The 19,245-nt window shown below is 35.3% G+C and overlaps 1 protein-coding gene and 1 non-coding gene across 2 annotated transcripts; one reads left to right on the top strand and one right to left on the bottom strand.

The window, feature by feature from the left end:
* Positions 1-32: 32 nt before the first annotated feature.
* On the bottom strand, positions 33-123 carry BO94DRAFT_t200. Its single transcript has one exon. It is a non-coding gene; the product is annotated as a tRNA-Pro (tRNA).
* Positions 124-2,638: 2,515 nt separating this feature from the next.
* BO94DRAFT_587378 (uncharacterized protein) lies at positions 2,639-3,143 on the top strand (the record flags this gene model as incomplete). Its single annotated transcript, XM_025615822.1, has 3 exons — positions 2,639-2,778; positions 2,915-3,049; positions 3,104-3,143. 3 exons carry the CDS (start codon positions 2,639-2,641, stop codon positions 3,141-3,143), a joined length of 315 nt encoding a protein of 104 aa, XP_025465740.1.
* Positions 3,144-19,245: the final 16,102 nt, after the last annotated feature.

Below are 19,245 nucleotides of genomic sequence, written 5' to 3'. Positions count from 1 at the left end.
AGAAACAGCAAAAAAACACCAAAAAGAAGAACGGCCCGAGCCGCGGATCGAACGCGGGACCTCTCGCAGATATGCTCAGGTTTGTGACCCTAAGCGAGAATCATACCACTAGACCACCCGGGCGGTTGATGTTAACGGCTTAATTTTTTGCCATTATGTTGCTTGCCTACGCCATACCCACCAATACTCCGTGAGACTCTTATCAATAATAACCTAACCCCCCACCCCCCCCAATCAATTCATTTCCCCGGCAAAGCAAAGCAAAGCAAACCCACCTTAATAATTCCTCAACCAAGGACATCGACTCGTATGCCATTGTCGATATAATGCGCATTGGAAGGAAAGGGGGTGCTTGGCTATATGTTTATCGTCAACATCAACATGAATATTAGATCCGTACTCGAAAGAATATGTAGATGGATATATATATGTGATTGTATTCTTGGGTTTGTGTTTGTGTTCGGATTTGGGCTTGAGGAGAAGAGTCCCCGGGCTTAGAAATGGGAGTCTGAATAGTTGTTAGTTAGTGATTCTCCTCGTTTCCTTTCATTTAGTTGGAATATATATCCAGTGAAGATGGATGTAGGTGGGTGGGTATGGCATGAGGTGACGGACTGGATTAGAGGAGTTTTCCCCCTGGGAGTCAGTATTCGAGTTTTCGGTTTTGGAATTGGTGTCTGAGTTGGAGGATTGGGATTTGCGACTTTTTTATACGGTGTGTCAGATTTGCTGCTGCTGAGCTGTGTGGTTGGTAAGTGTGAGCACGTACGTGTCCATTTTTATGCTATGCCTGGTCTTGTCTTCTGACTGAGGACTCGAAGGAAATGGAGAAAGCTCTGGCCGATAAATAGCCCCTGTATTGAACAACAAACCAAGGATAATAATAGCGTCGATCACAAATTCACAATAGACCCGGCGACAGAACAAAGGATGAAGTGAGCTAGACCGGCTGGAGCGTCAGATTTTCTTCTTAGGTGACTCATACTGCAGGTATGACCTATTTGTTATTCAACTTGGGTGTTGTTGTGATAATGTTTCTACGTCACGACCGGACTAGAGATGGAAAGTGTTATGGGCCTTAGGCTACAGGGTGGGATTTCGGTGCGGGTTGGGGATTTATGGGGAGTATGGTTGCTGAGGTGATGGGTTGTTAGAAGGGATGCTGGGATGGGAGGTAAGGTTTGTTGTATAGTTTGTATTCTGTTCTTGAGAAGTGAGGTTATATGTATTTCCTAAAAGGGAAGGTCTTGGAGTATGTGATATGAGGGTGGGGATGGGATAAGTATTATCGATAATGTAAGATAAGTAAGGTATTTCAGGTTTGATGAGCATGGGGGTTTATTCTATGTAATTATTATATATGTCGAGATCAAGGAAATTTGCGAGATGAAGTTGAGGTGTTTTCTTGATGGAGGTATTCTATTATTTTGTATGGAGGCGGAATAACTGGCTAAGCCTGCCTAATTTCAGATAAGTATTGTGCCGACAATCTATGAATAAAATCGCTTTTATTTGATCGCATGACCAATGTAGTTCTTTCTTGGAACTCCAATCAGTGTTTCAATACCATCCATCCCCGAAGCTACACACATCCCAAGTTTATTACGATCGGGAATGAGTTTGTGTTGATCATACAATTGTCCAACACACAATGAAGCACCCTTCAGGTTCTGCAGTCTGAAGTTCAACTCATAAGCGACTTCACCCATCGTAAGAGCGACCTGTGTCTTAACAACTCGTGCACAGTAGCCATCCCCAAGAATAAGGATTCCATCGTTTGAAGGAATGCAATCGCAGGATGGGCTCAAGATATACTAAAAGATATCAGCAAAGCCAGAACACAATTTAGGAGTTTGGGTGCCAGTTGTAAGGGCGGTGCGACAATCGCTCAGTTATTAGCAAGCCTATACACATGAATCTACGGAGTAGATGAGTCGATTGCCTTGAAACAAAATGACGTGTAACCACCTCTGTCATTGATGCTGGTATGTGATAAGGTGAGGTATTTTGACATTTTCCGCATGGTAATGCAGGGATCCAATAGCTTCAGGGTCATAACTTCTGTGCAAGCAACTGAGGAAAGCAACTGAGGAAATGCCAGCGACCGTCATTTGCAGTGGCAATGTGGGGTTCAGTGGATGGTTGTACGCGTTATCGACGCACCTCGACGCATCTCAACCATAGGTCCCCCATTCCACCCCGCCGATGATATCATACCACATGGTGGACAAACACACCCTTGCGTCCCGACCTGTGTCTGACCAGTGGCATCACCCGTGGCCTTTGCTTTGTGGTGCGGAGACATCAGGCCGGGGGTGAGAAGATGTTGATCCGGGGATTCGTCGATCGCGGAGGACTCTGATCCGTTTGGACTGGCCAGCGAGCATCGAGAGAGGACCCCTCAGGGCAAACAATTTGGTTCGCCTAATAATGGGCGCTTTTGAATCAATCAGAATGGTTTCAGCGTCGCCGGATTGGGCGAGGAACCGGTCACATGACGATCACCGGCTGATCGAGGTGTCGTATATAATCCCACAATATCCCATCCATCGGCACCCTCTGCTGGGCGTAAATGCCATTGTTGAATCTGACGTATTGATCACAATCAAACCGAGGTCGATAGATATATCACTACAACATGTTGTCTCTGCACCAAGCGTCTCGCCCTCTCGTCCGCGCCAGCCAGATTTCCAGCCGCGTGCGGCCCTTCTCCATTGCGGTTCCTGCTCGGCGCGAGGGCGAGATAGTGACCCCCAAGCCCCGTGGGTATCTGGCGGAGTAAGTGGCCCTCCCCTCGCCGTCCCCTTGTGGCCATAGAGAACAATTCCGGGACCTGTCCCGATGACGCCATGAATTGTACTCATCCACCGGTCGTGGTCGCAAGCAGCCACTAACCATCACACCCACCTGACAGGAAGAACCCACTCGTCCACCGCGACGCGGCCAATGAAACTCACTTTGTGAAGAGTGAGGAGGCGGAGAAATTCCGCCTGGTGCGGCAAAAGATGCTTGAACAACGCCGTCATCTCGATGAGTTGGAGCGGCACATGTAAGTTCTTGCTGGGATCAGGCATGACGAGGATCACGCGCTGACTGATCCCAGCCAAGACCTTGCTAAAGAACAGGCCAAAGTGCGATACTAGATCGGTTGGGTTGCCGTTGTTTTGTCTCGATGTCTGATCGCCTGTGTTCGCTGGACCTTGAGGGTCTGTAACACCAAGGGTCAAGATGAGTTTCCAAGTAAACCATCGTCGCCATACGAACCCCCGCCGGATTGTCGAGCAGGACCTATGATGACAGTAAGGGGTTCGTCATGGAGTTTGTATATACCATGTGGTCGAGTACCAAGTGTCACGGTGTGAATGCGAAATGTGTCCAGTGTATCATTCTGGTTGTTTGGATTTCCGGCAAGGAGAAAAGAAATAAACCCCCTTTTTGGAAGGAACTGAAAAAATGAAAAAAAGGTAAATGACCTATGTGAAAGGGACAGAAATGTCTGAGAATCAGAGTTCAATAAGTTCAAGATTACCTAGTCTGTTCCATTCCATAGAAGCCACATATCTTGTGGCCAGGAATAGGCCCCCCGTGGAATGGATGGATGTAGATAACTGGCAGTTCTGGCCAGCTTGCCTAGTGGACAGTCGACCCCTTTCAAAACAACGCAGTCACCCGAAACATGACTCATAAAACCAACAGTGATTATTGAAAAGTAAGCACTAGTACTCCTTAGTATCAGAAAGATAGTGGCTGGGTCTCATCTGTGGTCGCCTGAGATTTCCGACCGAGCCAACGCAACCCATAAGGCTGATGGCACAGCGGCCCGGTCGCAACCACCGTAACAACGGGCTCGGCGATTCGGAGTCTGGCATGAGCGACGGATTAATAATGACAAACAGATAGACTTTCTTTGTCGAGGGTATACGTCAATATCCGTGTTGGTGGTGTTAGGTAGCATCTAAGCACTAAGCAGTAAGATCCTCGTGTTGTTCGGGATAAAGCCTCAAGCGACGCCTGCTGCAATGGGGCAACCCGCACCGTTAGTTAGCTTCTGCTTTATCGAGGTTGGTCGCGCCAACCCAACTGCCATTCCACGATCGACGGCCTGATCGACAGCGCCCTCCCAATTTTAGACAGAACAGCCAGCAAGCAAGGACTATCAATCAACTCAGTGTCCGCGGTGAGATTTTAGCAAGCCGCAGTGCAAGCTATTGGCCGGTTTTTGTAGAGATTCAGCCTGACGCTAGCCACCATTGTCGGAGTATGGTTGGGAATTTCAAAGTCCGTCCACATTATTGCGATCGGTACTATCCACTCGTCGCGCCGCCCGCCCCACCCTATTGGGTTGGGTCGGCCACCACTCGCCGCATCAAAAGATGTATTAAGTAGTAATTCTTTAATAACTCAAGCAATTCAAGCTACATAAGTTTTAATTTGATACATATTATAAAGAAATGTCTATATCATTATATAAAAGTTTAATTTTCTAAAAAATATCAAGTATATAAAAAGATATAGATCTTTTAAAATATAAAATTTTAGATATAAATTACATATGAATACATAAATATAAAAATTTATATAAGATCAGAAAAAATATTTTTCAGAAAATTTCTTTATGAATATAAAACTAGATTAATTAAGCTTCTATAATATATAAGAAAAATAGTCTTTAAGCTAAATATTTAGTCTATATATATAATATAATAAAAAATTGTCTTATTTTAAGACATGATAGCAGTAACTTTTGTATTACTTGATATATTTTATTAGAAAGAAACTTATATATAGAAAATAGTACTATAAGCTTATGTATAAATTTTTAAGTCATAATCTTTCGAAATTGTGAAGTTATATTAATTTAAAATCATAGATTTTATATGGGATTACTGTCAAACCCTAGGATCGCTTCTCCCTGTTCCTGTTAGCTTAGCTCCCGTTCCAATACGTACCTTGAACTGAATCAAGATAGGTCAGACTGATGACTATCTAAGAGATGACTGGTCTTGAATAAGAGAAGAGAAGTAAGGCCAGATAGTGCCGCGCAATTATCCGTAAGTAAGTACGGACGAGTATTGTTACTAAGCTTTACTAAAACATATGGTTACTTAAAGATAATTAGATTGAGTATAAAGAACAGAACTAGCTAAGTATATGAAAGAGTGTTCTTATATCCTATTCTTTGTTATAGCATCGTTATGTTATATTATATTACTTGATATGTTATTTCATAGCACTGCCATGTCCTGTTATAGTACTACTATGTCCTGTTATAGCGCTGCCATGTTCTGTTATAATACTGACATGTTATAGCTTGTTATTAATATGTTTATCACAGTCACGTGCCGTGTAACGGCTCCGGTTATTGGTTACTCAGATCGGGATTCTATTTAATAAGAGTCCTTATCTGTCCGGACGTAGCCTTCTACCTGACGTGTCCATCTTATTAGTTGTTTAGCTAGCAGGAGTCCGTAATACCACTCCCCCTCTTCAAGGTTTCTTATCCTTAAGGAACATAAATCAGCAGTATTTCTCTATAAGGTGAGTATCTAGTACTGTTTCCAATTTTTTTGTCTAAATCATTAATTATATTGTTCAGTACTTCCGTGCATAAGAAGAGTCTTTATTAATGGATTGAAGACAAGGGTTTTCTTATAATCTTTTCTTACAAGTACTATATTTATCTATATAAGGTGTATATCAAGTCTGAGAGTTCTAATCGCTGTAGCAAGTATATGAAGGTAAACAGTGTCTGTTATAAAATACCTGATTTTTCTTTCTCTGATGCTAAGTAGAAGTGTTTAATTAAGGCCTAAAATTCTATTGAAGAAGAAAAGGAAGTCATTCTGGCGAAACTTCTTCAATTATAAAAATAAAAGCGGTTGTTATAAAGACGAGCTGGCGATTTTATAGCTTATGATATAAAGAAGATTAAGGAGCTGGAAAAGCTCGAGAAGTAAGAGTAAAAAAAATGTGAAGTACAAGAAAGATTACACGCTTAAAAGACTGTGATATCTAAGGCTGAAGCTAGTACTGCTGTAAGTAGTGGTGTTAAACTAGCCATTGTGTCTGAGCCTGATCTTAGTTTGTCCCAACTGGTTGGCTCTCCTTCTTTCTAGGCGAATTTTAACTTGTTTGTTAGTAATACTGCTCCACAAGCTGGTAACAGCCTGTCAAATTCTTGATAGATTTTTATGTATTTTCTGAGATATTATATTCTACCCATTTCACTAGATATTATGACCTGCCGCTAATCTTCTTATAGTCTAGGATCTTTTTAACTTTGTATTCTTTCTCTGTATCGTTATTAATCTCCATGTTTTCTGCAATTCTAGCATTCTTTAATACGGGTTCCAATAATAAGATATAAAATACTGGATAAATTCTGTTCATTGATTTTAGTAATCTCAACTTGTAGTTAACCGGTCCCTTCTTATCTTTAATGATAAATAGTCTTAGCTTGTAATAATCAAGCTTCTAACTTAGTTATTTCATCTTGATGTTTCTGCAGAGTAGGAACACTTTCTTTCTTCTTTTTAGATCAGGTTCCTTTCTGTGTTTATAATTATAGTACATCTTGCTGCGCAAGTTCATAAACTCAATATCTTGGAATAACTGGAAATATATGTTTTCTATGAATATAATAATATTCTTAGCTATATCAGTAACTTACTGCTTTTTTAACAGTGTTTCCAGAAACCTGGGATGGTAACTGTAATTAGTATAAAATAATGAGACTCTAATGGTTAAGTGACTGGCGTTATTGTATGAGAACTGTATTATTAATAACAGATTTATTTAATCATTCTACTAATAGTTTATGTAGTGTCTTAGATATTATTTAATTATCTAGTTAATCTTTTTTATTTGCCCATTTATTTGTGGGTGGTAAGTCATTATTATTTATTTTTTAATTTTTATAAGATCTGTGAGTGATCTCCAGAATCTTGAAATAAATAATTTATCTTAATCTGATATGATATACTTTAGTATTTCATGGTATGTGATAATATGTTTAAAAAATAGTTCTGCTATCTATATTACTGATATTATTATCTTACTTAGTACAAGATGGATGTATTTGATAAGTGTCAAACCCTAGGATCGCTTCTTCCTGTTCCTGTTAGCTTAGCTCCCGTTCCGATACGTACCTTGTGAACTGAATCAAAGGTAGTCAGGCTGTTGACTATCTAAAGGTGACTTGATCTGAACAGAAGAAGAGAAGTAAGGCCAGATAGTGCCGCGCAGCTATCCGTAAGTAAGTGCGGACGAGTGTTGTCACTAAGCTTTACCAAAACGTAGGTTACTTAAAGACAATTTGAATTGAGCACGAAGAACAGAACTAGCTAAGTATATGAAGGAGTGTCCTTATATATCTGTCCCTTGTATACCATTCCGTATATCATCCCATATACCATAGGCATATACCATATACCCGACTATATACCCTTTTGTATACCCGCAGTCACGTGACTCGTGATACGTAGCGGCTCAGTCCGGGTCCTTTCTGATAAGAGTTACATCTTTCCAAGTACAGCCTTTCTGCCTAACATAACCATCTTACTAGTCCCTTTAGCTAGCAGGGGTCCGTAACACCACCTCCCTTTCTTCAAGGTTCTTGTCCCTAAGAACATAAAGGTGAGTGCCCCCGTGTGTGCGGTTGTCTAGGCTCTTCAGTTCTCTTTTCTTTTCAGGATGGGTCATCATGCCTAAACGCGACAAGTATGCTGACAACAAACATTTAGCTAATAGGATCGAAAATTCCGATCGTCCTGTTGATACCCCCTGTGCCTTCTGCTTTTCTCGAGGCAAGGTCTGTATCATGAATTTATCTGCTTGAAGCAAGAAATATTCGGCTTGTACCTTGCGCGGTCATAAGTGCGAAAAACAGTTCTATAGTAACTGAGAATGGGATAAGCTCAAGCAAAATGAGTAAAAAGTTGCGGCCAATCTTGCAGTGGCCCAACAGCAATTTCTGCAGTATTTCAAAAAGATGAATCAAATAATGGTAAAGATTATTCGCTTGCAAAAACATCAATAGTTCCTAAAGGATTATGATGGTCGGATGTTAGATCATGACTTAGATGTGTTGGAACAACTGGACAATGAGGATTCTCCAAGCGCTGAGGATCTCCGAGAGCTAGAGTATCTGGCTAATAAACATGACACCGCTCAACTTGCCGCTGCATCAGATACTCCTAGTCTGACTCAGTTAGTTGATTCCTCTTCTTTCTGGGCGAACTTCGACCTGTCTGTCAGTAGTACTGCTCCACAAGCTGATAGCAGCCCGTCAAATTCTTGATAAGTTCCCACGTGTTCTCTGAGATATCATATCCTATCTATTTCACCAGATACTTTAATCTGCTGCTAATCTTTTTGTGATCTAGGATCTTTTCAACTTTATATTCTTGTTCTGTATCATCATTAATCTCCACATTTTCTGCAATTCTAGTGTTCTTTAGTGTGGGTTTCAACAATGAGATATGAAATACTGGGTGAATTCTGTTCATTGATTTTAGTAATCTTAACTTATAGTTAACCGGTCTCTTCCTATCTTTAATAACAAATAGTCCTAGCTTGTAATAGTTAAGCTTTTGATTTAATCATTTTATTTTGATGTTTCTGCAGAGTAGGAACATCTTCTTCCCTTTTTTAAGATCAGGTTTCCTTCTATATCTGTGATTATAGTATATCTTGCTGTATAAGTTCATAAACTCGATGTCTTAAGACAACTGTAAATATATGTTTTCTGTAAATATAATAATATTCTTAATTATATTAGCAATTTACTACCTCTCTAATAATGTTTCTAGAAATCTTGGATGATATCCATAATTAGTATAGAATAGTAAGACTCTAATAATTGAGTAACTGGTGTTATTATATAAGAATTGTATTATCAGTAACAGATTTATTTAATCATCTTACTAGTAGTTCACGTAATATTTTAAATATTGCTTAATTATCTGATTAATCCTTTCTATTTGCTTATTCGTCTGCGGGTGATAAGCTGTTATTATTTATTCTTTTATTCTTATAAGATCTGCGAGTGATCTCCAGAACTTCAAGATAAATAACTTGTCTTAATCTAATATGATGTACTTTAGTATTTTATAATATATAATAATATTTCCAAAAAATAGTTCTGTTATTTGTATTACTGTTATTATTGTCTTACTTAATACAAGATAAATGTATTTAGTAAGGTGATTAGTGATGACTATAATAATATTAAATCCTTTCAATTCCGGTAGTGGACTAATAAAGTCAATTATTATCTATTTTTATAGCTACTATAGCGCCTTCTGTACTTATATTTATCTGTAAGATTAGTATCTCACAAACTTATTCTTAATATAAGTCTTATATTGTCCAACATAATCACGTACTTTCTATCTGAGGTTCAGAATGTAGTAATTCCTCATGATTAGTTCTGTTATTTTTTCAACTCCTAGATAACCCTTAAATAATCTATTATAGTGCTTAGTCATAATCTCTGTCCTCATCGCGGTTAATATAAAGATTAATCTATAAAAATGCGCTAGTCTATCTTTATTAATAATGATCTTATCTAGTAAGTCCTTACTTATTTTCTAGAATGTTTTATCATTTTTCATGCCTTCAGCTAATTGCTTAATTAGATTACTATCTATTTTCAATATTGCTGCTAGATTGGCCTTATTGTAGCTGATCAACCCATCCATATTTTGCTTCAGGATGGCCAGTTTAATAATCTTTTTATCTAATTTATAGTCTGGCCTGCAGCTTAGCGTATCTGCGTGTCTATTCTCTACTTCCTTGCAATATATGATTCTGAAGTTATATTATGATAAAATCTTAGCTCATCATGCTTATCTTCTGGTCAACTCTTTGATTGTTATGAAGTAGGTTAAGTTCTTATAATCTGTCTTTATAATAATAGTGTGCTTTACTCTTTTAAGATAGACCCTCTATTATTTAAACATTATTATTATAGCTAGCAATTCCTTGTCATAAATATCGTAGTTAAGTTCTGCTTAAACTAACTTCCTTGAATAAAATATAATCAGTCTTGGCTTTCTGTCTTCTCCAGGTTGCGTCATACGCATACCAACAGCATAATCTGATATATTAATTTTAATAATTATTTCTTTCTCTAGATTGTGCTGTATAAGCACAGGTGATATGATAAGTCACTACTTAATATCTTTAAATATACTCTGCTATGATTCTTTCTACTGATACTCTTTTAACTTCTTTATAAGCTCGAAGAGTAGTGTTATATAGATAACATATCCATCTATAAATCATTAATAATAGTTAACTAATCTGATGAACTGTTGTAGTTCTTTCAGATTCCTAGATTAAGGCCAATCTTGTATAGCTTATACTTTAGCTTGCTTAGTATAGATTCTTTTTATAGATATCTAATATTCCAGGAACTCCGTCTCCTGTATATGGAATTCATATTTCTTTAGCTTATATTATAACTGATATAGATATAGTTTATATAGAACTAGTCTTATATATCTTATATATTCTTTCTCAGTCTTTGAAAAGATTAATATATTATCTAAATAAGTAATTATAAATCTATCAAGATATTCTCTAAGAACTTTATTAATATATCACTAAAATGATGCTGGTGCGTTGGTAAGCCTAAATAATATAATCAAATACTTAAAATATCTATACTTTATTTTAAACATGGTTTTCCATTCTTTATCTTCCGCGATGTATATATAATAATATATATTTATAATATTAAGCTTAGTGAACTACTTTATTTCTTATATCTTGTCTTGGATTTCCGAAATCAAAGATAACAGGTGCTAATCCTTGATCGTGATAATATTTAGTGGCTGATAATCCATATATAGCTGTAAACTGCTGTCCTTTTTTAGTATAAATAGGACTTCATGTTCTATTAGTGACTTTGAAGGCCTGATGTTATCTTTAGCTAGCTAGTTATTAATATATTCTTATAGTATCTGTAATTTCTTTTTAGATATCGGGTAAATCTTTCTACATATCAGTGACTTTTTTTTCTCTATAGGAATAGTGTGATCATGCTTTCTATACTAAGATAATTTAGATTACTCTGGCTGCTTAAATAAGTCCTTAAATCTCTTATATTATAGTGAAATCTATGTATCACTCTTGACCGCAGCTAGAAGTTCCCATGAATCTTCTAGTCTCTGGACAGTCTTCTCAATCTCTGTATTAGAGCTATTAATACTGTACTTGCGGTACTCTGCTATTATTATCAGTACCTATCTTGATAATTTCATGAACTGATCTTTCTATAATGACTTAATTACTGCTATTACTTGTGTGACTATACTTGAGATGTTATTTTTCTTTAAGTTATCTCTGATGCCTGGCGCGTTAGGCTTTTATAATGATCTCAACCTCTCCTTGCTAAATTACTTAATCCTTGCTTCAGCTCTATACTGAGTAGTAGGCCATACAGATCCAGACCCCATATCTGGTCCTTGCTAGTATTATCTTGAACAATCATAATTCATGAATTAAAGATTCTTAGTCTTCCAATTAATCTGCAGGTTATGATTCCTGAGTTATAAAATCCTTAACACAATATTATACTGTTCTAAAAGTATCATGTTAAAGTCTATATACTTATAATGACTCTTTACAGTTATAAATACTAATCCTGACTTGACTATTAACGTGAGAATTTCCAAATTCTCTTTATTTAGTCCTGTGATTAATTCAGATTCTTCTTTTTCTTATCTAAGTATCCCAAGCTGTTGCATGAATCCAGGGTACATAAAGTTCCTGATTGCTCCAGAATCTACCAGTACTTAGACTAATTAATCTAATATAACTGCTTGAATCTTTAAGTATGGTCCTGATTTAGTGGCTGCTAACTGCTGTTCCGGCCAGTTAGGTTCTAATTATTATAAATATCTTCTTAGAAATCTCGAGCCTTTTATTTTTGCTGTGTAGTATATTATATACTAATTATCAAAACATGCTAGTCAATGTATTAATCTGTGGTAAGGATATCTCTGGTACTCTTTATACGCGTATTTAAAGATATTATATAGATAGTGGCTTGTCTTAGCCCTAACCACTTCCAGTACCTTAGATTGATAATTAATAATATATTTCCAATCATGGTATGTTGAGCATGTGTTTATATAGTATATAAGCTAAGAGAGTTTATTATATTTTTAATAATCTCTACTTTCTTTAAAATGAATATACAGACATGGTTTATTGTATCAAGACTTCATTTCTGTAATGTTTACCTTCTGGCTAATCTTTAATAACTGGTAATAATAGTCTGTGTTGTCTTGTCTATATATTAAACAAACTTCTAGATAATAAGAACATCTCTGTAGATATTGTTTCTAAATCTTATTTTATGATTTTCAATATTTTAAATCCTAATGTGGGCAATGCTGTATGATTATCTTGAGCTCTGGGCAGAATCATGCTGGATTCTCTGAGATCTTCTTTAAAATATGGTTTAACTAATAAGTAATATTCTCTTAATTATTCTTCTGGTTCTTCTTATCCTTATCTTGCTATGATAAACAGAGTTTACTGATTTCTGATAGGGGTTTTTCAGGGGTATCAGATATCTTGCTGAATCTTTTCTTACTAGATTTAAGATCTTCAAGTAATATACTGTACTCTTTATCTAATGATTTATCTTTATCTTAAACTATACTGGAATAGTTGTTTCTTAGAACTAGCTTATAATTATTATTATTGACTTTTATGATCCAAACCAATGGTACAGATAATTATTAATTCTTTTATTAACTAAATAATACTGTTGACTTATCCGGGATGGCCTGTTATCTTAACCAATCACAGTATATCCTGTTCTCTGACAGCTAATTATGCTGAATAGTATGTAGCTTCTTGTTATCTAATATCTATATTATAGATTCTGTCTAAACTTTGTGTTGAATAGTGGTGATATTATAGGCTTCTCTGCCTTAATCTTGATATGTAGCTCTCAATTATTTCTGAGGCTGTTTCTGACTACAGTTCTTTGATTAGTGATCTGCTTTACCGCAGCTGAAGTACAAGCGGTCTTGTTTACGCTGTTTGAGTTCCTTCTTAGATACTTAAGTCTCTTGAGTCTGATGCTGTGCAGCATCCAGCTCCATGGGCTTCGGCCTGTAGGGATCTTTGTATCCCAAGCTTCTAGGTTGTGCTGACTTTCTGTTGTTGGCTCGGTAACCTGGCTGGTTATTGCGTCGAGGTGTAGACCCGCTGGTCTACTAACTCTCTCATTATTTTATATTAAAGTTGTACAGCTTGTTATCAATCTTTACTGCTGCTTTAATCATCTTGGCTAAGGTGTCCAGTCATTCTTACTAAATGATCTTTTCTTGGATCTCTATCTTGAGTCCTTTTTTAAATCATGAGATATAAGTATTATCATCCTAGTCTAGGTGACTAATGACTTGCTGAAACTCTGAAGTATATATAGATACTGATCTTGTTTACTTGAGTTGCCATAACTTTTACTCAGTATTCCGTGCTGTATTAATGTTTTTAAATATCTGTTTAAGATGCTGTTTAAATCTGGTATAACTAGTGAAAAGTCATTTTATATTATTATCCTGATTGCTTACTGACTTCTCTTGTCGCTCGCGGATATATGATTTAAACTAATTGAATGCTGCTCCGGTAAGATAAGTAGATGTAAAAAAGATCTTATTCTCTTTATTTTTGAGCTTTTTCTTGTTTATGTTGAGGTACAAGTCTAACTGGGTCAAGAAAGCTCTGAGCTTTGCTTGTTTGCTGTCAAATGGCTCGGGCGGTCGGACCTTAACAGATTTGACTGATAAGCGACCTTCGAGTAACTGGTTCTTTTGTTCTAAGGCTGTGATGCTTTCTTGTAGCTGACCAACCATGTCCATTAGTTCCTTGGTTGTCGGGCCCTGCTGCTGAGGCGCTCGCGATGTGTTTGATGTAGTCAACATGATGACTGGTTGTTACTGGATAATACTCGTACTGACTGGTGCTTAATATGTCAAATCCTAGGATCGCTTCTTTCTGTTCCTGTTAGCTTAGCTCCCGTTCTGATATGTACCTTGTGAACTGAATCAAAGGTAGTCAGGCTGTTGACTATCTAAAGATGACTTGATCTGAACAGAAGAAGAGAAGTAAGGCTAGATAGTGCCGCGCAGCTATCTGTAAGTAAGTGCGGACAAGTGTTGTTGCTAAGCTTTACCAAAACATAGGTTACTTAAAGACAATTTGAATTAAGCACGAAGAACAGAACTAGCTAAGTACATGAAGGAGTGTCCTTATATATCCGTCCCTCGTATACCATTCCGTATACCATCCCGTATACCATAGGCATATACCATATACCCGACCATATACCCTTTCGTATACCCGCAGTCACGTGACTCGTGATACGTAGCGGCTCAGTCCGGGTCCTTCCTGATAAGAGTTGCATCTTCCCGAGTACAGCCCTTCTGCCTGACGTAACCGTCTCACTAGTCCCTTTAGCTAGCAGGGGTCCGTAACAATAAGGCGATTGGTGATGATTATAATAATATTAAATCTCTCTAATTCAGATAATAGATTAATAAAATTAATTATTATCTATTTTTATAGCTGCTGTAGCACCTTCTGTACTTATATTTATCTATAAGGTTAGTATCTTGCAGGCTTATCTTTAATACAAGTCTTATATTGTTTAATATAATCACATATTTTTTTTCTAAGATTTGGAATATAGTAATTCCTTATAATTAATTCAGTAGTTTTTTCCACTTCTAAATAATTCTTGAGTAGTTCGTTATAGTGTCTAGCCACAATCTCTGTTCTTATTATGATTAGTATAAAGATTAACCCATAAAAATAGGCTAGTCTATTCTCATCAATGGTAATCTTATCCGGTGAGTCCTTGCTTATTTCCTGGAGTATATTATCCTTTTTTATAGTATTAACTAATTATTTGGTTAGATTATTTCCTATTTTTAATATTGTTACAAGATTAGCTTTATTATAGCTGATCGACCCATCCGTATTTCGCTTCAGGATGGCTGGTTTGATAGCCTTTTTATTTAGTTTATAGTCTGGCCTACAGCTCAGTATATCTTCGTGTTTATTCTCTGCCTCTTTGCAGTGTATAATTCTAAAATCATATTATAACAGAATCTTAGCCCATCGTGCCTGTCTTTGGGTCAACTCTTTGGTTATTGTAAAGTAGGTTAAATTCTTATAGTCTATCTTTATAATAATGATGTGCTTTACTCCTTCAAGATAGACTCTTCATTATTTAAATATTATTATTATAGCTAGTAATTTCTTATCATGAATGTTATAGTTAAGTTCTACTTGAATTAACTTTCTTGAATAGAATGTAATTAGTCTCAGCTTTCTATCTTCTTCTGGTTGTGTCATACACATCCCAACAGTATAGTCTAATATATCGGTCTCGATAGTGGTTTCTTTTTCTGGATTGTGCTGTACTAGTATTAGTAATGTGATAAATCATTACTTAATATCTTTAAACACGCTCTGCTGTGGTTCTCTTTATTAATACTTTTTTAACTTCTTTATAAGCTTAAAGAGTAGTATTATATAGATAGCGTATCCGTCCATAAATTATTAATAGTAGTTGATTAATCTGATAAACTGCTGTAATTCTTTTAGATTCTTAGATTGAGGCTAATCCCGTATAGTTTATACTTTAACTTGCTTAGTATAGATTTTCTTTATGGATATTTAATATCCCAGAAATTCTGTCTTTTATATATAGAATTCACACTTCTTTAACTTATATTATAACTAATATAGACATAGTTTGTGCAGAACTAGTCTTACATATCTAATATATTCTTTCTTAATTTTTAAAAAGATTAATATATTGTCTAGATAGGTAATTATAAATCTGTCGAGATGTTCTTTCAGAACCTTATTAATATATTACTGAAATAATGCTGGTCTGTTAGTTAGCCTGAATAATATAATTAAGTACTTAAAGTATCTATACTTTATTCTGAACGCGGTTTTTCATTTTTTATCTTTCATAATGTGTATATGATAATATATATCCGTGATATCAAGCTTAATAAATCACTTAGTTTCTTATATCTTGTCTTGGATTTTCGAAATCAAAGATAACAGGTATTAATCCTTAATTATAATAATATTTAGTGGCTGATAATCCACGTATAACTGTAAACTGCTGTTCTTTTTTAATATAAATAGGACTTTATGTCCTGCTAGTGACTTTAAAAGCCTGATATTATCTTTAGCTAATTAATTATTAATATACTCTTATAATACTTGTAATTTTTTCTTAGATATTAGGTAAATCTTCCTGCATACCGGTAACTTTTCTTTTTCTATAGGAATAGTATGGTTATACTTTTTATGCTAAGGTAATTCAGATTACTTTAACTGCTTAAACAAATCTTTGAATCTCTTATATTATAATGGAATCTATATATCACTCTTAACTATAGCTAGAAGTTTCCATGAATCTTCTAGTCCCTGGATAGTTGTTTTAATCTCTGTGTTAGTATTGTTAATACTATATTTTCAGTACTTTTTTATTATTATTAGTACCTATCCTGATAGTTTTATAAACTAATCTTTCTATAATAGTTTGGTTACTGCTATTACTTGTATGACTATACTTGAGATGCTATTTTTCTTTAAGTTATCTCTGATACTTGGCGTATTAGATTTTTGTGGCATTCTTAATCTTCTTATAAATTATTTAGTCCTTGTTTTAGCTTCTTGTTAAGTAGCAGGCTGTACGGATCCAGACCTTATATCTGGTTCTTGCTAGTATTGTCTTGGGTAATCATAATTCATGAATTAAAGATTCTCAGTCTTTTAATCTATCTGCAGGTTATGATTCCTGAGTTATAGAATCTCTAATATAATATTATACTATTTTAAAGATGTCATGTTGAAGTCTATACACTTATAGTAATCCTTTACAGTTATAGATACGGTTTCTGATTTAATTATTAATATAAGAGTTCCCAAATTCTCTTTATTTAGTTCTGTAATCAGTTCAGATTCTGTTTTTTATTATCTGAGTATTTTAAGCTATTACATGAATCACGGGTTCATAAAGTTTTTAATCGCTTCAAAGTCTATCAATACTTGGGCTGATCAATCTAATATAACTGCTTAAATTTTCAGATATAGCCCTGACTCAGTGGCTGCTAATTGCTGTTCTGGCTAGTTAGATTCTAACTGCTATAGATATCTTCTTGGAAATCTCAAGCCTTCAATCTTTATTGTGTAGTATATTATATATTAATTATTAAAATATACTAGTTAATATATTAATCTATAATAAGAATGTTTCTGATACTCTTTACATGCGTAATTAAAAGTCAAATATAGATAGTGACTTATCTTAATCTTAATTACTTCCGGTATCTTAGGTCAGTAATTAGCAATGTACTTCTAATCATGATATATAAAGTAAGTATTTATATAGTATATAAGCTAAGAGAGTTTGTTATATTTCCAGTAATCTCTACTTTCTTTAAAATATATATACAGATATAGTTTATTACATTAAGATTCTGTTCCAGTAATATTTATTTTCTGGCTAATCTCTGATAGCTGATAATAGTAGTCTGTATTATCTTATCCACATGTTAGATAAACTTCTTAGTAATAAGAGTATCTTTATAGATATTGTTTTCAAGTCTTGTTTTATGATTTTTAATATCTTAAATCTTAATGTGGGCAATACTGCATGATTATCTTAAACTCTAGATAAAATTATGCTGGATTCTTTAAGATTTTTTTCAAGATATAGTCTAACTAATAAATAATATCCTTCTTATTGTTCTTTTGGTTTTTCTTATCCTTGTCTCGCTGTGATAAATAAGATTTACTAATTTCTGATAAGGGTTTTTCCAGGATATTAGATATCTTGCTAAGTCTTTTCTTATTAGATTCAAGATCTTTAAACGGAGTACTATACTCTTTATTTAATAGATTAAATTTATTTTAAACTATACTAGGATAGTTGTTCTTCGAAACTGGCTTATAACTGTTATTATTAACTTCTATGGTCCAATTTAATAATACAGATAATTATTGATTTTCTTATTGACTTGGTAATGCTGTTAGCTTATCCGTGATAGCCTGTTATCTCAACTGATCACAGTACATCCTATTCTCTGATATCTAATTATGCTGAATAATATATAATTTCTTGTTATCTGGTGTCTGCGTCGCGGATTCTATCCAAACTTTATACTGAATAGTAGTGATATTATAGACTTCTCTGCCTTGATCTTGGTTTGTAGCTCTTAACTGCTTCTGAGACTGTTGTTATTTCTAACTATAGTTCTTTAATTAATAATCTGTTTTACTGTAGCTAAAGTACAAGCAGTCTTGTTTGCACTGTTTGAGTTCCTTCTTAAACACTCGAGTCTGTTAAGTCTGATGTTGTGCTGCATCCAGCTCCATTAGTTTCAGTCTGTAGGGATCTTCGTATTCCAAGCTTCTAGGTTATACTGATCTTCTGTTGTTGGCTCGGTAATCTGATTAACTATTTTGTTAAGGTATAGACTTACTAGTTTATTAACTTTATCGTCGTTTCGTGTTGTATTTATATAACTTGTTATTAATCTTGACTACTGCTTTAATCATTTTTAACAATATGTTCAGTTATTCTTGCCAGATGAGTTTCTCTTAAATCTTTATCTTGAGTCCTTCTTTAAATCGTATAATGTAGGTGTTGTTATTCTAATCTAAGTAATTGGTAACTTGCAAAAACTCTGAAGCATACTTAGATACTGATCCAGTCTGCTTGAGTCATTATAACTTTTACTCAGTATTCCATGCCGTATTAATATCTCTGAATGTCTGTTTGAGACACTGCTTGAATTTGGTATAACTGGTAAAGATTTGCTTTGTATTATTATCTTAGTTATCTACTGACTTTTCTTGATACTTACAGATATACGGTTTAAACTAATTAAATACTAATCCTGTTAGGTAGGTGGACGTGAAAAGGATCTTATTAATCTTACTTTTAAGTCTTTCTCTGTTCATGCCGAGATACAAGTCCAACTAGGTCAAGAAAGCCCTGAGCTTTGCTTGATTGCCGTCGAATGGCTCGGGTAGTCAGACCTTAACAGATTTGACTGTTAAGCGATCTTTAAGTAACTAGTTTTATCATTCTAAGATAGTGATGCTTTCTTGTAACTGACTAACTATATCTATCAATTCTTGCGTTGTCAGGCCCTGTTACTGTGGGGCGCGCGATAAGTTTGATGTAGT

This window comes from Aspergillus sclerotioniger, assembly GCF_003184525.1.
Source record: "Aspergillus sclerotioniger CBS 115572 chromosome Unknown BO94scaffold_20, whole genome shotgun sequence".
NCBI lineage: Eukaryota > Fungi > Ascomycota > Eurotiomycetes > Eurotiales > Aspergillaceae > Aspergillus > Aspergillus sclerotioniger.
Note: the sequence above shows the minus strand (reverse complement) of the source record. Positions and strands in the feature narration are given on the sequence as shown.